Source organism: Eubalaena glacialis, chromosome 11, assembly GCF_028564815.1.
Source record: "Eubalaena glacialis isolate mEubGla1 chromosome 11, mEubGla1.1.hap2.+ XY, whole genome shotgun sequence".
Classification (NCBI taxonomy): Eukaryota; Metazoa; Chordata; class Mammalia; order Artiodactyla; family Balaenidae; genus Eubalaena; species Eubalaena glacialis.
Window position 1 is genome coordinate 5,608,799 of NC_083726.1, and position 16,082 is coordinate 5,624,880.

A 16,082-nucleotide genomic window follows, 5' to 3' on the forward strand; every position below is an offset into this window, starting at 1 on the left:
TCTCTCCTTCTCGGAAGGAGGTCCTTCTCGGAGCCCTGGTCCCATCCGGGGGCTCAGACAACAGCATCTTCCAAGTCACCCGTCCTCCCTCGGCCTGACGTAAAGATCCAGTTACTTCCCTGAGGCCACAGGTGCTCTCTGCCTGGACACAAGGTGTCTGTGATCCTGGAGGACGGAGGGAATCAAAGAGAAACTGCACCATAATATGCACCTTGACATGTATCGATCAAGACATCCACCTGTCTAAATATTCCCAGACGAAGCAATTTCTCACGGGCTTCGTGAGATCTCCTCATTACCTATAAGGGAAAAAAAATAATAATAAAAATAGAGACTGTATTCCTCTACGATACAGGAATGTAAATGGCGGCTGTAGCATTTAGGCCGGAGGCTTAGCATGTGGTGTGAAGTGCTGACCCCTGAGAAGAGAGCCCCACTAAGACCAGACAAGTGAGCCGTTACTTGAGTAAAAAGATTACTTAGTAAAAAGTTACTTTAAGCTTTTAAAAAACAAAATACAGTTTTTTAAAGTGGGAATGGCCGAACACTGCTGAAAGGTCAGGTAAAACGGGGACCGGACGGAGCCAGCTGCACGCGGCCTCAAGAAGCTGCTGGCGACTCTGCCCAGGCAGGGAGACGTGGTGCCGAGGGCGGAAGGACGGAAGGAAGCCACGGAGGAGAGGACGACAGTGCAACCCAGGAAAGACCCCAGTGGATAAACGGAGTAAGGGCCCGAGGGGACGCGAGCGTGGGTAACTAGCCAGAGCCCTCGCCCCGGTCGCTGAGGGCCCTCGAGGGGAAGCGCACTGAGCGTCACGGGGTGCGGGAAGGTCGGCACCCACCGCCACCAGCTCTACGGCAGCGCTGGGCCGGCCGTGAGGAACACGGGGAGGGGCCAGCCGCGGACAGGAGGACAGACACCTCTTCTCCGGGATACGGGCCAAGGCAAACGCACGGCCGTGTGTGGGAGGCTTCTGGGAACTGAGGGGGCTCAGCCCCCTTCGGCGTAGGCGGCAGGTCATCCGCGGAGGCTGGGGCGGGGCACTCAGTGTGTGAGCGCGCAGAGCGTCACGGGAGCCTCAGAAGGGAACAGACAAGAAGGCCAAGCAGAGGGAGTACTTGCCTCGACAAGGTTCTTAGCCTTAAAAACACCTCCAATTTCACACATGATGATGTCATCTTTAGTCCTTCCAAGTCCATCAAAATGCACGTGTTGGACGACCACCTAGACGTGACAAGGGGACACAGATTACTGAGTACCAGACAGGGCAAGAGATCAGGCATCGAGGCCAAAGACAAATGTCTGAAATTAGTTTCAAAGATTTTTCTTTTTAATTTAATGATCCACGCTTCTGAATTCCTCACCTTTTCAAAAAACTGGTCACTTGAACTGACTAGGTCTTTACTTCCTGTGAACGAGATCAACAAGGTCTCTGCAGCCAGGTGACCAAGGACCAGGTCAGTCCTAAACCCAGGCAGGGTGCAGAGGTCCCCTACACATCCTTCCCCAAATGTTCCCCAAGCACTGGCCTCTGGATGACGCTGACTGTGACCTGGTTTAGTAAACGGCGTGTATTTTGCCAGAGATCTTGTGTGGATTTCAATATAGCCTGATAAATGCTGGCTCAGAGCCTCTCACCTGTCTATAAATGCTCACTTCATTCATTCATTCAATAAAAAGGCACTGATTACCTATGAACCAAGTATCATTCTGAACACTGAGAATATAGCAGTGAGCAAAACAAAAAAATTCCCGCCTCTATGGAGATTAGATTCTAAAGGGGAGAGAAATAGGTAACATACACAGTACAGTAGACGGTAGTGGGCAAGAGACAAATCAAGCAGGGATGATGGGAGTGGTAGGGAAACGTATGACTTACAGGTGATCAGAATACTACACTAAGATCTTAATTAAAGAATTAATGAAAAACGTGCTTACATTTCTCCCACTGTATTTAATTTCAAAGGCAACAAAGTTTAGAAAAACTTTTATTCAAGACCCAAGGTCTTTTTTCTGGGAGCAGGGAACAAAGAATAAACTTAAGCATAATTTGAGTTTCTCTTTGAAATACTTTTGGGGTTTTTTTTTGGTAACATAAATTCAAAAATGTGTTTGTTTACACTTCCCACGTAAATAATCACCAAGGAAAAACTTTTCCTCTAAAACCAGAAACTATTTCTCCAAGTGTCCAGTCTTTCTAAAATGTAGTTGGCTGCAAACTCTCCTTTGATAAAGGTGTCGACACAGGTTAATCCCTTTATGTTTCCCCAGCGGCTTGTGGAAGCGAGTGTTTCTAGTAACAACTCTATCCAGCCCTCAACAGGATACTCACATCCTTGTTCTCAAGAATTTCCTGTTTAGCTTCAGGTTCAACTTCAACAAATTCAGCTTCTTCTCCTAATGCTCCAAAATCAGGTCCACTGGCTGGAAGAGGCTCCAAACTCTGAACGGGAGGGAGGAACCACAGATAAATGAACTTATATTAAAAAGCAAAAGCTTGGGACTTCCCTGGTGGCACAGTGGTTAAGAATCCGCCTGCCAATGCAGGGGACACAGGTTCGAGCCCTGGTCTGGGAAGATCCCACATGCCGCAGAGCAACTAAGCCCATGCACCACAACTACTGAGCCCGCGTGCCACAACTACTGAAGCCCGTGCGCCTAGAGCCCGTGCTCCGCAACAAGAGAAGCCACCGCAATGAGAAGCCCGTGCACTGCAACGAAGAGTAGCCCCCGCTCCCCTCAACTAGAGAAAGCCCGCGCGCAGCAATGAAGACCCAACACAGCCAAATAAAAAAAAAAAAAAAAAAAAGCTTTTAGTTTTGTCTTTAGACGGTGCCCCAGAAAACTCAGGACCATGGTCCCCTCTGGGGCTGAAGGCAGCAGGGTGGGGGGCACGTGGGCAGCATAAGCGGCTGTCGACGCACAGGTGTTAGGCTGGCGCTGACTCCTCGCTGTCCAGAGTATTGTTAATTCATAAAGCAAAGACGAAAATTCATCAGTGAAAGGGTCAGGCACAAACCGACAATGGCTGTGCCATGAACCGAGGACTACACCGCACCTAGTTCTGTACACCTGAGGCCCATTAGAAGACCAAAAAAAAAAAATTTTTTTTTGCTTTCCAGTTATAGAAAGTATCCTAATTTTTTTAATCAAAACTGGATACATTCTAGGATAATTACATTAACCAGCCAAATTAGTAGAAAATATGTTTCTGGACTCTGATCATTCGTTTTGGTCCAGAAAGTCTCACACACTCAGGGGAACTGCATATGCTCATAAAACGGGCCAGCCAGAAAGCGGTCCCTTCCTTCAGTCTGAACTGACGTCTCAAAAGCATTCTAGCATCTTCTGAATAAGGATTCTATAATAATAATTATGGAGACACGATAATATAATAGTATGTATAATAATAAACACATAACATTGTATATTTATTACATATATACGGGGATTCCCAGACACTCGTGGAAATGGATTCAGAAGGTCTAGTGTGGCAGCGGGTGACGGTAGAAACAGGCAACTCTGGGGAAAAGTATGGGAACTAGTATCCGGCTGCTTCCTCACTCCACCAGTTCTCTACAGATAAGCGCTTCTGAAGTGCACAGGAGCGCCGGACGTCTGCAGAATGCAGAGCAGTGGGGACTCCGGACCCCTCTCACCGTCCCCCTGCAATGTTCACAGCCTCTCGTCAGCACATCCTCCATCGTGCCACTGGTCCTCTGGAAGGGTAATGACCTGACAGCGCCATGTCCTCTCTCCCATCCTTGCCCTAAAAGACTCTGACAGTCCTCAAAGGTGCCCTCGGGGGCGAATGCAACTAGATTCCTTAGCAGGGCACGTGAGGAACTCCACCATGCGGCCCCCACCTGCTACTCCAGATTCAATCCCCACCACCCCCGACCCTCACCTTTGTGTCCGTGCACACCTGGTTCTCTCCGCCCAGGTTAACTACCTGCCTCCCCCGAAAGGGCTGAAAGAACCACCTTCAGTGCCATCTCCTCTGTGAGCCGTCCCTGGCTTCTTCAGGGAGAATCAGTCCCTCCTTCACAAGACACCTCTTGGAGGAAATTTATGACCTTTACAGGTACTACTTTTTCTTATTTTTATCTGCCCTGCTATATCAGAAATACTCAAATATTTATGGAATGGGTGAGTGAATGATTTTTTTCTTTTGTTCTCACATTTCATAAGTATCTGAGTGCCTACTGTCCCCTGAAGAGCAGGGAATGCAGCCGTGAATAAGACAAAACCAGTCCTTCCCTCAGTGGCTGAAGTGGATTATTTACATAAGTAAAAAGGGAAGATAATGCTGGGCAAAGAAACAGAATTTATTTCACATAATTATCCTTTCGTTTTTGTTGTGTAAATATTTTTAAAACGAGATCATTACTATATTTCTCAAAAATATGAACAAATTAAAATAGTAACTTTTTTATGCAACATTTCATGAATGTTGTATTTAAGTTTATGTATTATGTATTTAAGTTTATGTAGTGCAAAAAAGTATATTATAGATGCGCAGATTGTCTATGCAGAGCATATACTATGGTTAGGAATATACGCACATATTCATTCTTCTTAATCTGAATGCTTGACAAATAGACTTTGGGCATAAAGTCTATGCTAAAAAATTTCCATTACGGTTCCTAAAACCTCAAAAGCATGAAAACACACCTCACCAAAGACACGCTAGACCCATTTGTACTCTTAAATCTGAAATTTAGACTTTAATTCAAAAGGTGATGTCTTTACAGTTTCACAACTGCACCAAAGCTTGATGTCCTAAATTAACTGTTTCACTACTAGAGATTCATTCATTCACCAAATATCTACCACTATGTGACAAGCGCTTACAAGGTCCTCACCCTCACAGAATTTACATTCCAGTGTCTGGGTAAGCATTTAGTGAAATGAATTAAAATAAATATTTGGATCTAGCCTCTAACCTTTAAGCAGATCGGTCTACTAGTGAGTCGACAAATTTTATCGGACGCCACGTGCCAGGCACTAGGCAAGGCAGTGCTAACTGAAGAAATAGGACATGAAATAAATTTAATGAGTTATGAACAGCATCTTTAAAGTGATATAGACTAGAATCAGATAGAAAATACAAGAAAAAATAATAGGTATCAAGGGTAAATACTGTTTCAGAAAACTTTTGTTTCACATATGCATGAAGGTACTAGATAGCAAATATGGGATGTTTTCTTTCTGTGAGTCCTGACCAAAATTCAAACAACACTGGCTAGTGAAATGTAAAGGCCAAATTAAAGAACTCAAATTATTTCTCGTCAATACATTAATCAAAGGAGCAGCAGTTTTAGTGTCAAAGGGGCTTAATAAAAGCAGAGACTTCTTTTTCCTGTACTCCTAGCACCTACAACAGTGCCAGGCACGGAACTAACCACTGGTGAATATTAGTTGAATAAACGAATGAATGCTTACTCTGCCAAGATGCTACAAGGGATGCAAGGCAAGTAAGATGCAGCTCCTACCGTCATCTAGAAACTTAGACTTTAAAAGGATAAGTCAAAAATGCAGAGCTAAAACAGGGCACCAGAGTAGAAATGTCAAGGAGGTTGGCAACACATCCAAAATGAGGAAATGAGGAGAGATAAGGAGGTTTATGTAGGAAGTGACTTGAACTGAGTTCTAAAAGATGGGACTATTTTGCCAGCTGAAGATGGGAGTGGGGGTGAGTGAGAGAGGGAGCTCCGCCCAACAGCACGGTCCAAAGAGTGTGTCGGAAGAGGAACGGTGTTTCATTTGCAGGAAGTATCTGGAAATGGAAGTTAAGTCCATTCCCGCACACCAGGCTGAGAAGTCTGTGCTAAATTCTTTTGGGAAACTCCTGAAAACGTCTCAGCAGGGCAACTGAAACAATCCACGCTGTGGAAGAGAAGTTGTGTTGAGGGCTGGGACTCAGGAGGTCTGAGTTTTAGAACATTCTGAGGCTCTAACGGGGTGACCCTGGACAAATAGTCACTCTCTGGGTCTCAGTTAAGATTACGATAAAGAGCAGTTGGGCAGCTTGGGTGCCGCGCTAAGCACCCAAGCAAGTGCTTTACGTGTACTGTGTCTTTCAATTCTCCTAACAGCCCGGTGAGTGGGTACTATCACTGCCTCCACTTTAAAAGGAGGAACTAAAGCTCAGCGAGGTTCCGTCTTTCCACGGTAACCAAGAGACACGAGGACTCCTAGCTGGGTCTGGGTTGGAAGACACTACTTCGTGCTCTAAGAGTCTAGCAAGACCCCAAGAGCGGCTGAGCGGGAGAGATCGGAAAAGGTGACCGGTAAGGAACTAAGACGCCCGAAACCGCTGAGGATAGAAAGAACTTATCCTCCGCTGCAGGACATCACGGAAAGCCCGAGAGTCCTTTCCGGGCCACTGCCTCGCTAAGTGACCTAGGGCAAGTCACGCCCCTCCTCTGAGTATCCGTTTTCTGCTCGGAAGCCTGCGGTACCCGCTGGCGGCATCTCTGCGGTCTCCTCCACCCGGCCCGCGGCGGCCCAGAGCTGGGGCGCTACAGGCGGAGATCCCCGGCCCCGTTCCGCACCGGCCTCGGGGCCCTGCAGTCCCCTCACTAGGGCAACCCCGGGCGCAGCCGCGAGGGCGTCCCCCGCGGCGCCCGCCCAGAGGTCACGCAGCCCGCGGGTCGCTGGGCCTCTTACCCTGGCGTGCACTGTCCCCATGGCTCCCCTTCTGGCCGCCGCCTCCCAGAGCTGCCCTGGCCCGACGAAGGCTCGGCGGGTGAGGCAGAGGGCGAGTCGGTGGCGGAGCTACCGGTTGGTGCAACACCCACAAGCCCCCGGACGCGGCTGACTGGGGGCGGCCATCATGTCCCGCCTTCGCCCCGCCTCCTGGTTCACGGTTCCTCCGCTCATTGGTCCTTAAGAATCTATGACCCGGATGTTCACGCCTACGCCGGGAAGCTCTGCGACCTGGAGACCGCCCGAGCGCCGAGCGTTCTGTGGCGCCCGGGAAGCTGCTGGCGCGTGGTGCGGGGTTTGCGTGAGGGTCTCGCTGGGAGTGCCGGAGCTTCCCTGGGGGAGACCAGACCAGCTGGTGGGCGCGCCGAGACTTCACTCACGTGTCTCCCTTAACCCTCGTGGCACCTCGGCCCAATGGTGCAGTGCTTGTCCCCGCGCTCTGGCGAAGCGCCGAGGCTCGCCACACCCGGCTGCAACAGTGGCCTCACCCGGCGTGTGGAGCCGCACAAATCCGGATTGGAGCCCTGCTCCTCTCCTGCTGGCCGCACGGAGCTTTCAAGTCACTGAACCCCCCCAGGGTTCAGCCTCCTCATTGGCAAAATAAAGTGACGGTCTTATCTGCTTCGCAGGGATGGATTACAAGGCTCGCCTGAGAGTGTTATTAACGCCTGGCACAGGGCAGGGCACTTAGTGAGCAGCGAATAAATGACCGTTATTCTTTCAACTGCAGTAAATGTCAGTGCGTGTCATCGGGGTTCGCATGGGGGCCATTCACATCGGAGAACAGGACAGCCCTGGGGCTTCATTTGGGTGGTGGAAACAGCTTTCCCCCCGCTCAGAAGACAGTATATAATAAGTAATAGTCACGTGGCGATAAATGCAATGAGAGAAACAAGTAAGAGACAAAATGAGAAAAGGATTTTCAGTATCATGTGCACTAATGTTTCCACCCCTTCCCAGAGACCCTGACACTCTTCTGTTTAAGTAGCAGCACCAGAGTCCTCCAGCATCCCTGGGGTAAATATTAAGTCCACATTCTCTTTCTTGCCATCCAGGCCCTTCTCCTTCCCACACTGCATCCCTTGCCAGTTGACCTATCCATCTGTCTTCCCAGCTGGGCTGTCAGTCCCCAGAGGTGGGGACCAGTCTGGTTCCCTCCATGAGCCCAGAGGCTAGCACAGTGCCTGGCGTGATGCAGGGACCTGGTGAATATTTGCTGAATTACTGCTCCCCTGCCGTAGGCTAGGGCAAACAGACAGACACTGCTTATTAAGATTGCACATTCCTGGGCCTCAGCCCTGACCTACTGAACCAACCTCTGGAAAGCAGAACCTGGAGATCTGAATTTTTTTAAAGTGTGCCAGGTAATTCTTTTGCCAACTAGGTTTAAGAACCCCTCATTTTAAAAAACTCTTTATGTCCATGTCTGACTTCATCACTAGTTTCTAACGTCTTTGAAGACATGGGGCCGCTAACCTGCTTATAAGGAACTTGGCCAGAAATGGGTGGAAGAGGTGCTCAGCAGGAGGGGGAGGCAGAGGCAGCAGCAGGGCATCCGCAGGAGGTGGGGGACAAGGATGCAGGGCCGTGATACAGGCAGGCAAGACGGCCTCCCATGAAAAGGGGAACGGTGTGCAGGGCCAGGCCTGCTGGGAGAGACGTCTGGACCTGGGCGTATGTTCAAGAGGCTGCAAGCTGATGAAAGAACTGGGCTATAAGTTAGCTGTTGACCCCAGGCAAGTCACACCCATTTTAAGGGTCACTTTTCTCCATTATAAAATAATGAGCTGAGATTGCTAAGGACCCTGCCAGTTCTACAAAGGATTTTTTTTTTAATTGGCTTGTATTTCACACTAGGAAGTAATATGTCCTGGGCTTTTGCAGGCTTTTAAGCCATTTTGGATCACCACTTGCCAGGGAATCATAATCAGATTAGCTCCCGTTTAGTGGTTACAACGCTGGCTGGCTTTATGGACAGACCTGCTGGCTGGGGTTCAGCCGTGATTCTACCACTGCTAAGCTGTGTGGCTGTAAGCAGGGCCCCTACCTCTCTGGGCCAGTTTCCTCTTTTGTAAAGTGAGGGTAGTAATGGCATCCACCTCACAGGATCGCTTTGAGGATTCAGTGAGTTAATAGATGTAAAGCTGTGCCTGGCCCAGGGAGAGTGCCCCCCCCCCCCCACAAAGATTAGCTGTCCCTATACCCATGTGCCAGGCCAGGTGCCAAGTGCTTTTCATAAATGGTCTTATTTAACCATCACAGTAAGGTAGGCTTTTGTAGAAGATGAAACTTAGGGCCAGAGAGCCTAAGTGAGTTACCCTAAATCCAGGTGGGACCCAAACAAAGGAGAGTGTGACATGGTCCCACCTCTGACTCTTAGCCACCTTGAATGATGCCCACGTGTCCCAGGGTCTCGGGGGGGTGGGGGCCGTGGAGGTGGAGTAGATGATGGCTCAGAAGCCTCCCGACCCTGGATTCCCCTCTTCTGGCAATTTTTAAAGGGGGGATGGTGGGTGGGGCATACATAACAGGCTGCAGCCACCAGGTGTCTGAGTGGGAGAAGCTCAAAACACTGCCCGGTTGTTACCCAGCAAGACTCCGAGTGCCCAGGGTTCAATGCCCACAGGCCCGGCCAACCTGCCTCTGGCCACCAAAGTGGGGCTTCACGGGCCTCACTGACCCCCAGCTCAGACTCAAAAGGCTGTTTTAGGTGTGAAAACTTGGACAGAGATCTCCAAAGATAATCTAGGAGACGGAACAAATTTTAAGCACAAGTCACAGAGACTGGACACTTATTCAAAAATTCATTCTCCTGGTTCCCTGAAGCTCAGTTTTCTCATCTGTAAAATGGGGATAGTAGTTCTTAAAGCATAATGGTACAGTGAGGATTTAATGAAATAAAGCATGGGGCCTGGCACACTGTAAACACTGAATAAACTAGATTTTCTTCCTGCATTTCCTTGTTATTCTCTTAAATAAGCCTCCTCTCAAAGATAAGCCATGACTTTGACCTGCATATGACAACAAGAGTCCTGAGCCAAATATAACATTTGAGAGCCCTATTGTGTACAAGGGTCAGGGTGGCAGAGGACACGTTAGGAACACAAAGACACAGCTCTACCCTCTCTGACGGTCACAATGTACATTCCCCTTTTTTTTTGGACTTGCTGCACAGCATGCAGGATCTTAGTCCCAACAACCAGGGGCGGAACCCGTGCTGTGCCCCCTGCAGTGGAAGCTCAGAGTCCTAACCACTGGACTGCCAGGGAATTCCTTGTACGTTAACATTTTAAAGGCTCTCAGAAATCCTGCAGTACATACACTTGTTTCGCTTTCTTTAACTCAGTATTTCCTGGGTTATTTAGTCTGTCTTAAAGACTTTTTGGGTTTTGAGGTTTTCTGTGGCTTTCAGTGGCACTGTTCACCAGAATTTCTGCTGTTCCTCTTTTGGGCAAAAGGTAGACTTGCATTTCCATGCCCCCATCCATGTGACTTGCTTTGGTCCACTAGCTGTAGGCAGGAGGGAGAGGTGTCACTCTGGATGGAGACCTTTAAGCACCGTGTTCCTCCCCCACCGCCCACCCCGACCCTCGAGGGCCTGGGACAGGCTCAGCCTGGGTCAGCCAAGTCCGATGGGCATGTAGTCTGAGGAGGGAACCTTTTGGGAGTCTGGGAGTCTTTGTTAAACACAGCATAACCCCGTCTATCCTAACTGATAAAATCCCTAGCGCCATCCGCAAGGACACAACGTTCCAGAAAATTTGGTTTACGAAGTGCTGATCTGGTCCCATCACTCAGAGAAATGAAGATTAGTGACTACACTGGTTCCCTGGATAAAGTCAAACCCCAAATCTCAGAAGCCACGAGGAAGGGACGCTGGGTCTTCACAGATCGCCGCAGAGGTCACCCTACTCTTAGTTTGGGGCACCCTGTGGTGTGGACTCCCTGGGGCTGCAGCCTTGGTCTCCTTATTCCTTTCCCAGAGGGCGGGCACCCTGAGTGAGGGGCTCGCCTCCATCCCCCATGTCCCCAGCGCCTGCTGCCTGAGGAGTGAAGGTGAGCCGGTCAGAGGAAAGAGTATGGCCACTGGCATGAGGCAGAGGCCCGGGGTGAGCAGGCAGGCCCCGGAGGACCAGGGTCCGAGCTGCCGGGGGGCACCGAGGGAGGGATGCCCAGGAGGAAGGCGGCTTCTCCGTGTGGGGAGGTGGGGGTGACTTGACCGGGTTTGAACCTAAGGATGGCTTGAGGCGGGGTGCAGGCCAGGGAGCCCGCCAGGAAGTCGTTGCAGCAGCCCAGGGCAGGGGCGGGCTGCCGACAAGGGAGCGGCTAACAGAGACGTTAAGTGGGGGCGGACGCGCGCAGGATCGGGACCACCTGGAGGAGAAGGTGGGGGGACTCAGTGCGTCCCCAGTTCCTGGCTCAGGTGACTCGGCTGTGGATAGAATCAGGGCAGCTGATGAGGGAGCTGAGGAGCTCTGTACTGGAGGGAGGATGCTGGGGGGCCGACGGGGGGGTAGGTAGGGGGGGTAGGTGGACCCTCACCTGAGCCAGAGACCGGAGGGAGGAGGGGGTTCCTTGGAGTGAGCGAGGCCTCCCCAGGAGTGGTTGTGTGCACGCCCCAGCCCTGGGGAAGAGCCCGGTAGCCAGGATGGAGTCGAGGAGTCTGGGGTCCCAGAGGAAGGAGAGGGATCCGGGAAGGAGGGTCTGGCCCTCAGTGTCCAGGACAGAGCATGTGGAGGCCACCTGGCCTGGCAGGGCCGTCTGGGGCAGCGGGACCATAAACCTTGGGGGTGGGGAGGTCGCAGGGGAGTTTAAAGGAGCTTGGCTGTGAGGCAAGGAAAGCAGCACTGTGGCTCCTCGTGAAAGATGCAGAGACGAGGGAAAGCACTTTAACGATCACATTTATTATAAATTATTCTCCGACGAAAGGAATACTTAGAAATTTAATATACAACGCAATTACATATTGCGTTGTAATTGCATTGCGTATGCCATAGATAATGGCATATTGGTAACCACCGTCAGTGTCCTGGCATACATCCTTTCAGTCTCTGTGCTACACATACACGCCCACACACGTCTTAATTTTTAACAAGACTGGGCTCATGCTTTGTACCAAGTTCTGCTGTTTACCAAATAGACTGTTTCTCCCTGGCATTCAACAGACTGCACACTGATGATTCCCCAGGGCATAAATGGACCATAAATAGAGGGAGGCTTTTATTTAACAAGGTGAGAGGAACTTGAGGATGTTTTACATGCTGATGAGAAACCAGCCACGCTGGAGAGGGGAGGGCCTTGGTGGGCGGGGGCGGGGGGTTGAGGATGTGGGGCGAGTGACTTCTGGGAGCAGCCAAAGAGGAGGAGATGGGGTAGCATTTAAGGCACAGGTGGGAGGGCAGCCTTGGCTGTTTCTAACAAAGTAATACACTTCCTTGTCTCACTCTCCATTTTTTAAAAATTATAAAACATATGCTCATCAGAAGGTTGAATAATTACAAAAAGTAGCAAGAAAATAAGTCCCATGTAATCCTATCTTAACATATTTCTTTCCTTATAATGATCACAGAACTGGTGTATAGGATACTATCCACACGGAAATATCCTGGCTACCATAAAGCACTGCTGAAGTGTGGTTGTACGTGCTTAGACCTACGCTGTGGTTCTGACGGAAAAGGCCACTGGGAACCCTGAGAGTCGGGCTTGGGGAAGGTATGAGGGTGCGTCACCAGGAGTCCAGGTGGGTGTCAGGCAGGCATCACCTCCCCCACTCCAGGCCAGCTCAGCATAGGGGACAGTGCTTTGTTCTGGGGCCCAGGTGGCCGGGGGAGCCCACCACTCACAGCCTTGCCTCTCTCAGGGCGGGAGCGCTACCAGCACGGGAGCGCTACCAGCACAGGAGCCCCTGGAAACTCGAGGAGCTCAGCTCTGCACTGCGTGACGACCCCGTATTTTCACAAGCAGCCGCTGCCTTCTAGGTGCTCACGATCACATCAAGGCTCACGCAGGCTTTGTCCCCAGAACCACACTCTCCTCTAAAGTGTATGTCCTCGCAGTGGAGTGCTGGGTTTGACCTTGCCGGTTCTTCAACTCCAGGATACATACACAGTGTGGGTGACAGTTGCAACTTTTTGGGCCAACATTTAGGATTCTGAGCTTACCATTGTTTCTTTTCTTTTTGTTATACTCAAATGCATAAATAAGAAAAACACATTTCATCTTGGGTCATATCACACTGTGCTTGCCAACAAATTACCACCCCGGAGAGAAGGTGGGTGCCTGCCTCTTTGCTCATCTCCATTAGGGCTCTGCAAGTGGAGAGGACAGGTAAGGACCTGGGGGTGCCAGGGTGACCGTCTTGTGCACTGGATTTTTTTTCTTTTTTTTCTGGCCACGCCGCACAGCATGCAGGATCTTAGTTCCCCAACCAGGGATCGAACCTGCGCCCCCTGCAGTGGAAGCGCAAAGTCTTAACCACTGGACCGCCAGGGAAGTCCCTGAACTGGATTTTTTTTTTAAGGCTTCTTCTATTAATATCTCACTGATTCCCATGATATATAATTCAACAGGAAATACGAAGATTCCCTTATAATTAATATAAAACTCTTTATCAAATATTTAGGTCAAAAAGATGTACCAGAATGTAAATAAGTTACCATCTTTTAATGCCCCCCCTAACCAGGGGTGTCCTTGGGAGGATGGCACCCCCCTCGCCCCACAGTAACTGCTTCCTGGACGGAAAGATGGGACCCTACTCCTTACTTCCTTCCAACCCCCAAGACTGCACAAAGGGCAGCCCAGCCCCCAGCCACAGGGTTCCCTCTACCCACCCCCCTCCAAACACCAGTCATTCTAAAACCCTCCACCAGGACAGCTGAGTGGGCGGCAAGTCCTCTTGGGGGTGATCGGCCTCCTCCACGTGGCCACTACCGTCATTTCCCAGAGCAAACCGGATCCCTCCGCTCCCTACTTTAAACACTTCCGCGTCTGCGAATAGCAAAAACAACCGTGGGCCCCTCTCCCGAGTGCCCGCCACGTGGCCAGGACTGTGCTAGGGGCTCCCCGAAGCCTCGCAGAAACCTAATGAGGAGAGGAGGGTCACCCCCACGGAACAGGTGAGGAAGCCGAGGCCCACGATCTTCAGGATAAGATCCCACCCTGGTCACTGACACCAGGCCCTTCTTCCTCCGAATTAGTTTTCAGAATTGAGAAAGCAGCAGCAGCATCCGGGCCACGTTAACGACGCAGATTGCCGGGTTCCATCTGGGGAGACCGTGATCCAGCAAGTCTGAGGTCAGACGGGAATCTGCATTAACAAGCACCTCGCCCCGCCCTCCGCCCCCCAACACACCCACACTCCGAGGGGCCCTGCCTGGCCCTGCCTCTCTCTCCGCACTCCACCCCCTCCCTGTGCTGCCAGCACCCAGAGCTACTTCCTTTAGGCAAACCAATGCTACCTGACCCTCCCGGACCCGCACCTGTCCCTCTGCCCTGCCCCAGCTCCATCGGCCAGCTCTCTCCTCCTCTGCCGTCAAAGTTAGGCCCAGTGGACGCGCTTCCCCGCCCCCTCCCTGGGCTTCACCGCATCCTGTGCAGCTATGTCTTGGATATTAGCTTTCAGCAGGTGCTCTGAGACCTCTGATTTGCTCAGCTGCCTCCCATAAGACAGGACCTCCTGCACCAGAGGGTGAGCTCCTTGCCACCTATCCGGGGCCCGACGACGTTTCTAGAATGGCACACGAGGCCTGAGCAGGTGAGAGGGTGCCTGTCGGGCTCACAGCCCCACAGCCAAATCATCTGTGTGGAAGCGGGGAGTGTCGCCGTCCGCGCGTGCGGGTTGGAAGAATTTCCAGACACGAATTATCTTAGAAAAGAGTGAGTTTACTGAGAACAAAGAGCAGAGTTAGTGAGGGGCGCTGCAAACACAGCGGGCCCGCTTCCTGATGGACCAGGGAGAGCCGACTCCCTTTGTGGACTAGTGGCCAACTTTTATAGCCTCAAGACAAAAGAAAATTCCTGCTGCCAGGATGGCATCAGGCGATTGGTCAGGGTGCTACGAGGTTGCTACATGGTGAATATTTTACCTACTATGGAGTCCGGTTTAGACTAGGAGAGCCCTAGTCTAGCCTAGACTATGGCTGTCCGGTTTAGATTAGGAGAGCCCATGGCAACAGTTGCTATGGGGGCTTGGTTAATTCCAGAGTTTTTGTCCTGTGTCCTTGACATAGGGTGTCCTTGATGTAGGGCTCCACATTCCCCCCCTTTTTATATATGGACCAAATCTTTGGCCCCTTAACACCCCGCTCATGACTATCTGCCTATCCCTATCTCGGGCCATAGGAACCCAGGTCATTGGGGAAAGGGGCGATGACCATTCCTAGCTTCTTCCTGCTGGACAGGGGCATCGTGGCGCCCTGGGTCCCAATGCCCGCTCTCTGTCAGGGTGTATTTATGGAGGGAGATGAGCGCCTGTGGAATGATAAGGCAGCTTGTTCCGACGTAGTCCATGTGCCAACTGGCTGGTACCCTTGTTGTTGCACCATCTGGAATTGAATCTTTTGAACCTGTCGGGAAATGAACTTAGATAATGCGTTAATAATGCAGGGGCCAAACAACAAAACAAGGGCTATCAGGATTAATGGTCCCAGCAAGGGCAATAGCCATGTCCATATCTGGATCCCCAGAGAGGAGAGGAGGCTGGAAAGCCAGCTGGGGCCCTGTCCTGCTCTCTCTTTTAAATCTTCTATTAATTTGATGTTTTTCTTTAGAATCTGGAGGTCTTCTTCAGCCTGGCCGGAGGTATTAATATAGAAGCAGCCTGTCTCATTTAGTACGGGCACAGATACCCCCCGCCTCAGCTGTTATAACATTAAGGGCCCTCCTATTTTGTAAAGCCACCTCGGCCAGAGAGCCTAGGGCTGACTGCTATTCTTCAGTGGCTGCTACCGTAGCCTTCCAAGGTTCATTGTCCATGATGGTGAGACGGAGAATGCCCCTCTCTAAGGGGTATGCCTGCAAACCAGAAGAGCCCTCTAAAGACGCTATGCATTATTTCGGGGTGATCAAGAATTGGGTTATCATAAGCATGTCCCCCCCAATCAGCGGTTCGTTTTTTTTTTCTCTCCAGGACAGGTCTTAAGGCCTCCTGGAGGAAGGACCCAAGGTTGGGAATGTCTCCTAAGGAAGCTAAATCCTTTGCAGTCATAATGGTCGCCTCTGGGACCACAGCAACAATTGTGCAGGAGCCCCTCCAAAGTGTGGGAAGATCCAGATTGACCCTGTTACCGCACAGAAATGAAAATCCGGTGCCCCTCAAGGATACCCCCATTGTGGGTCCCTAGAGCCGGGCCCTGACCTTTTGGGAGTTTTC

At 50.8% G+C, this 16,082-nt stretch overlaps 1 protein-coding gene across 1 annotated transcript in view; it reads right to left on the bottom strand.

Moving 5' to 3' along the window:
- The window catches only part of SAMM50 (SAMM50 sorting and assembly machinery component), a 31,129-nt gene extending 24,260 nt beyond the window's left edge, over positions 1–6,869 (bottom strand). Inside the window, exons 1-4 of the mRNA XM_061206168.1 lie at positions 6,674–6,869; positions 2,334–2,444; positions 1,124–1,225; positions 212–299 (exon numbers count right to left, since the gene is read on the bottom strand). Coding sequence (XP_061062151.1) covers positions 212–299; positions 1,124–1,225; positions 2,334–2,444; positions 6,674–6,694 — 322 coding nt within the window. The 5' untranslated portion in view covers positions 6,695–6,869. The remainder of the gene's footprint in view (positions 1–211; positions 300–1,123; positions 1,226–2,333; positions 2,445–6,673) is intronic.
- Positions 6,870–16,082: the final 9,213 nt, after the last annotated feature.